Source organism: Phalangium opilio, unplaced genomic scaffold (assembly GCF_054372755.1).
Source record: "Phalangium opilio isolate 3A_F unplaced genomic scaffold, DU_Popi_V2 ptg000098l_1, whole genome shotgun sequence".
Classification (NCBI taxonomy): Eukaryota; Metazoa; Arthropoda; class Arachnida; order Opiliones; family Phalangiidae; genus Phalangium; species Phalangium opilio.
The window spans coordinates 854,370-859,800 of record NW_028324201.1 but is presented as its reverse complement, the minus strand read 5'-3'; the positions used below and the strand labels follow the sequence as shown (position 1 = coordinate 859,800).

At 40.3% G+C, this 5,431-nt stretch overlaps 1 protein-coding gene across 1 annotated transcript; it reads left to right on the top strand.

Moving 5' to 3' along the window:
- Nucleotides 1-3,008: 3,008 nt before the first annotated feature.
- Nucleotides 3,009-5,030, top strand: LOC149632674 (uncharacterized). The gene has a single exon (XM_089850986.1). The coding sequence runs from the start codon at nt 3,009-3,011 to the stop codon at nt 5,028-5,030; it is 2,022 nt and encodes a 673-aa protein (XP_089707112.1).
- The last annotated feature ends 401 nt before the right edge of the window (nt 5,031-5,431 follow it).

The window sequence follows — 5,431 nt, the reverse complement described above, 5'->3', positions numbered from 1 at the left end:
AAAGGGATAGAAAGCAATGTAAATTGTTGGAAATAAAGGAGTTTCGTTCATTTTGTTTTCTCACCTTGCAATTTCGTTTGAGGCATTTATTGGATTGCCTTGGGTGTTAAGGAAAACATTAACGCGTCTTTGCGCATGCAGCGTGGCTTTTCAAATTTTTAAGTAACTATTTTGTTAAAATATTATTAAAAAAACATGAACTATTACAGATGTTGTCAATGTAAGAGTAAGAAAAATTTACTTACGAGTCAAATATTGATTTCATTTGCTTATCAATTGGTAAATTACCAGTGCTGGTTGTGCAAGTTTTGTGTTTAAGAATAAACACTATCAAAAGCGTGCCATCTCTGTTAAATTTCCCTTTTTCAAATTCATTTACTGTCAAATTTTCAGGAATTCCTACCCTTTGCCCATTCGTCAGCGCAGAATAAGAAACAAGGTACCTAGAACGAAATTGATTATGATATCTAAACTTTCAACACTTGGTTCATTTGATATACCTTGTCAGTGAAACGAACTGACGCTTTGAAAATTCTTGGTCCAGATACTTGATATCTTGCTCGATTTGGTTTTTGAGCTTCGGTTCCATGAAGAAATTTAGGGTGTAAACAATTTTTTGAGCGCCATCCCCTTCAACAACGTTTTTGAACCGTTTACTTGCAAATTCGTTGCTTATTAGTCTGCTATTAGCCTTTTTCCAAATTGCTATGCAACTTTCCAAATGGGCCACATGCACGTAAAAGTCTTTGTCTAAAAGAACATATTTTAAATGCATGAATAGATTGAATAGTTGTTACTTGGAGAGTGCGATTATAAATGTTCAGGATTTGTTAAACAAGGTAAGATTAAACCAGGTTTAGTTATAGAAAAGTATGATACGTCACGTTTGATTAAAGCAGTTAAGGCTCGGATAGGTTTTATTAAATCATTTAAGGTTAGGCTAGGTCAGGTTTGGTTAAAGCATTGAAGACTAGGCTAGGTCAGGTTTGGTTAAATCATTGAAGACTAGGCTAGGTGTTGTTTAACTTTGTACACTTAGGTTATACTATTTCAGTCATTCTAAAACCAGCTAAGTTTATGTTAGGTTATGATAACACAGTTAAGGTTACGTAAGTCTCTCTTGAACAATGTTAGGTTCGTTTTTAATAAACCAGATAGGGTTAGCCTAGGTATTGTGTATCCATTCAAGAATACTTGAAGGCCTGTTAAACCAACTATGTTTCGGTTAGGTGGTTTTGAACCTAGTAAGATTATGGTAGGTTAGGTTTTGTTTGGAGGATTTACGGCTAAGTTAAGATTTTATTGAACCTGGTAAGATTAATTTTTTCTGCACCAGATAAGAGTATGTTGAAATATTTGAACCAGGAAAAGCTAGGTTTTCTAGCACCAGTTATGGGTACGTTAAAGTCATTATAAAGGGTTAATTTGCGGTTTGATGAACTAGGTACGGTTTGGATTGAGTTTTGTTCAATCCGATTAGTTTAGGCAAAGGAAATTTTGAAGCAGCAACGTTTCACTTGTTTATAACAGGTAACACTTTGATTCATTTAAACGATTTTGCGTAGCCCTAGTGAACTTTGCAGTTGTAGAACAGAGGCATTACATGGGTTGTTAAAAAGTAAATGACGTAAACTAATTCTTGAAATTTTGTATTACTTTTCATTTAGTATTTTTTTCATTTGAAACTTTGTATTTTGTATGTATGTGATTTACTTATTGAAATTGTGATCTTTTGGAAGCACGTCTTTGGTGGTACAAAATTTTCCATGAAGAAGAGAATCTCGAGCGACGAGAAAAGAGGACCACCAAAGACGGGGACTTTCCATTCCTAGCGCGGTAGCCTCTCTCTCTCTCTCTCTCTCTCTCTCTCTCTCTCTCTCTCGCAAACATGACTAACCGGGTTTTGTACAAATAAAAGGTGAAAGGCTTAAAGAAAACCAAGAGAGAGAGAGGGGGCATTGGCGAAAAATTTTCTTCACTTCGAACTAAGAACTCGTACGCGTATACACGAGAATTTTTTCTGCTACTCTAGCAGTGCGCGTATGGAATAATTTAAATTTACTTAACGATTATCATTAAAGAACTGTCTTTTTGTTACTAATTGGTGCAGTTTTTGGACTAATTCAACTCGGCCCTTAAACCGAATAAAACTTAGTAAATGTTGTTTTTTCAGTCGGCAACATTTATAGCGAAAAATTAGCTCTCCGCTATAGCTCACGGTAAACCTTCCCCACATTATGGTGCCGAAACCCGGGAAGTAAGGCTTGTGTGAACTTTAAAACTACCATTAACTTTAAGTGATAGTATCGTAAGGACTAAAACGAAGTCAAAATGGCGGAATCGGCGAACGAACTTAAAAGACTAATGAGAACGCGAAAGGTCTTACGCGTATCAGTGCAATCAGTGATTAACACGGTCGAGGCGGAAATGAAAAATGAACACCCAAAGGTCGAAGCTTTCGAGGAAGCGATTGCTTTGTTGGACTCAAAAGAGCCAGAATTAAAGGCTCTCAACGAACAAATAAAGACTATAATGGAGGATACAGAGACGGAGGAACGATTGGAGCAGGAGCTACAGGAAGCGATCGTGATGGCGGAAAAGTTGGTCGTATCCCGTAACCGGGCCAAGAGATTCATGGGGAAAGAAAATCAACCACATCCTGGAACTACACATCCCTACCAGTCACCTTTAAGACCTCCAAGTGCCCAAAGCGAAGAAAGAAGCTTATCAGTGCGCCTTCCCAAGTTGGAAATTCAAAATTCAACGGGGACTTCTCCAAATGGCAATGCTTCTGGGGACAATATGAAGCTTTCATCCACAACAACGAACGCCTAGGAATCTCAGATAAGTTTACATATCTTAGGGCTTTAGTGGAGGGTGAAGCCGCGGTTTCTATAAAAGGGTACACATTAACTGAAGCGAACTATTTCGCGGCTATTAAACTTTTGAAAAATCGGTACGGCAAAAAGTCCGTAATCATAAGTGAACACAAAAGCAATCTATTAAATATGCCGACAGTTTCTAGTGCGAACGATATAAATGGACTTAAAAAACTGTACGACACATGCGAAGTGCAAGTGAGAAGCCTAGAGGGTTTAAACGTTCCCCAAGAACATTACGGTTCATTTTTAGTCCATATTCTGGGTGGTTTACTACCTCCAGAAATGGTTTTAGAATTTATCAGAAATAGAGGGGACGAAGAGAGTGATTGGGAAGTGGAGGAGCTATTGCAATTCATAAAGAGAGAAATTGCATGTTTGGAGCGGGTTAATGCGGTTAAGAGAACAGACAAATCCAAAGAGCATAAAAAACCAGTAGAAAAACTGAGCTTTCAATCTAGACATACAAACTTTGCAGTGAAGCAAAGTATTCCCACCGTCGCTGCCTTTCATATTGGCCTTAATGAGCAAAACAATACCACATACCAGGGAAATAATTTATGCCCAATTTGCGATAGCTCTGACCACAACCCAATAAATTGTACCTTATCTATAGTTGAACGTAGAAAGAGAGTTTCGGACAAAAGACTTTGTTTTATTTGTATGCGTGGGCGGCACAAAGCATCAAGGTGCCATTATAGACATCGAAGTTGTGGTTCGTGCGGGAGAAAGCATAATCCAGCCCTATGTGAAGGTGATACAAACACCGCCCCCCACCAAAACGTACAGCCGCGTCAGTCCACTACCGGAAATCCACAAAATAACGGTGCTACATCGGATTCCGGGGCGCGACAAATTTCAGCCGCGGCAGTCGTAGCGACATCTATAGCTAAAACTCATGCTAAGGAAGAAGTCCTTCTTCAAACAGCACGAGCCAAAGCGATTGGTCCAACAGGAGACTTCCAAAAGACTAGAATATTTTTTGACGGAGGCAGTCAAGCCAGTTTCGTTACGCAATCTCTCTCCCAAAAACTAAATCTGAAGGTCATAGGAGAGCAGCCCATCAATGTACACAAGTTTGAAGGGGAAGCCCCTGTTAGAACAACCCGAAAAATGGTTGAACTTAGGGTTCAACACGAAAGCGATCCATCCAGAGCTACCGTAATTCGAGCGTTTGAGGCGAAATACATTTGTGAAGCCGTATTCTCAGTACCTAGTGAAGACTTAATTGGCGAAATGGAGACACGCGGATTAGAAGTAGCTGACTATCCTAACGGAGATGGAAATCAAGAGGGAAATCCCATAGAAATCCTAATTGGATCCGACCATTTTTGGGAAATTGCAAGCGGAAAGACGGAGAGACTAGGAAAAGCCCTAGTAGCCCTGGATACGAAATTCGGATGGGTGGTGCAAGGGCCCACCGGAATCACTACGATGTCTAAAGAAATAGCGTCAACAATAGGCGTAAACCAAGTTACCATAACAAGGGATATACTAGAGCATATCCCTTCCGAATCTGAAGAATCCCTATCAAACCAGATTCGATCCTTGTGGGAGTTAGATGCCATGGGAATTATTGAGACTGGAGAAGCCAATAATTTAGAGAACCACGAAACCTTGAAACAGTTCGAGCAGACAAGAACTTTTGACCAAGGGCGATACCAGGTGGTCTTCCCTTGGAAAAGCAACAAGAACAAGTTGGGCGACAACTATGTAATAGCGCGAAAAAGAACCGAAAATCTATTACGAAGGCTAAGAGCAAACCCGAAGCTATTCAAAAACTACAATGACGTCATAGTCGGGCAGATAAGAACGGGAATGGTTGAAGAGGTACCACCCGAAGAAGCCATCGTTTCAGACCCAAATCGAGCGGGCTATTATATCCCTCACCAAGCGGTCATCAGGGAAGATAAAGACACCACAAAGACTCGCGTCGTCTTGGACGCGTCTTCTCACGCGAGCGGCGTACCATCGCTAAACGATTGTATGGAATCGGGACCGAGCTTAATACCAGACCTCTTTGATATACTATTTAGATTTCGCGAACATCGAGTAGCTTTAAACGGAGACATTGAGAAGGCATTCCATCAAATTTGTATCAAACCGGAAGACCGCGATGCGTTTCTTATGGGTCAAGAACCTAGAATCTGAAAGCGATAGAGAGCTGACGACGAACCGCTTAACTAGGGTACCCTTTGGTGTTACCGCTAGTCCCTTTTTACTGTCAGCTACCATCAAGCACCACGTGAAGCAATACCAAGATTCTAATTAGCAGCGAGCAAGACCCTCGCGAGAGACTTTTACGTAGACGATTTGTTTACCGGAGGAAAAAACTACCAACAAGCTTACGCTCTAGCCATCGACTCGGCAAAAATTATGAATGACGCAGGAATGAACCTTGGAGGAGCAACTCTAAAGAACTTAAAGCGCTTTTAGGAATTCAGCAAGAACCGGAAACGAAAAATGACTCGCTGACTAAAACTCAATCTGTTAAGGTTTTAGGGCTTTACTGGAACGAAGAAAATGATACTCTTATTTTTGACGTTAGCGCC

Bases quoted from the DNA above. Each gene is read 5' to 3' on its own strand.
- LOC149632674 (XM_089850986.1), top strand. From the start codon at position 3,009: ATGCCGACAGTTTCTAGTGCGAACGATATAAATGGACTTAAAAAACTG.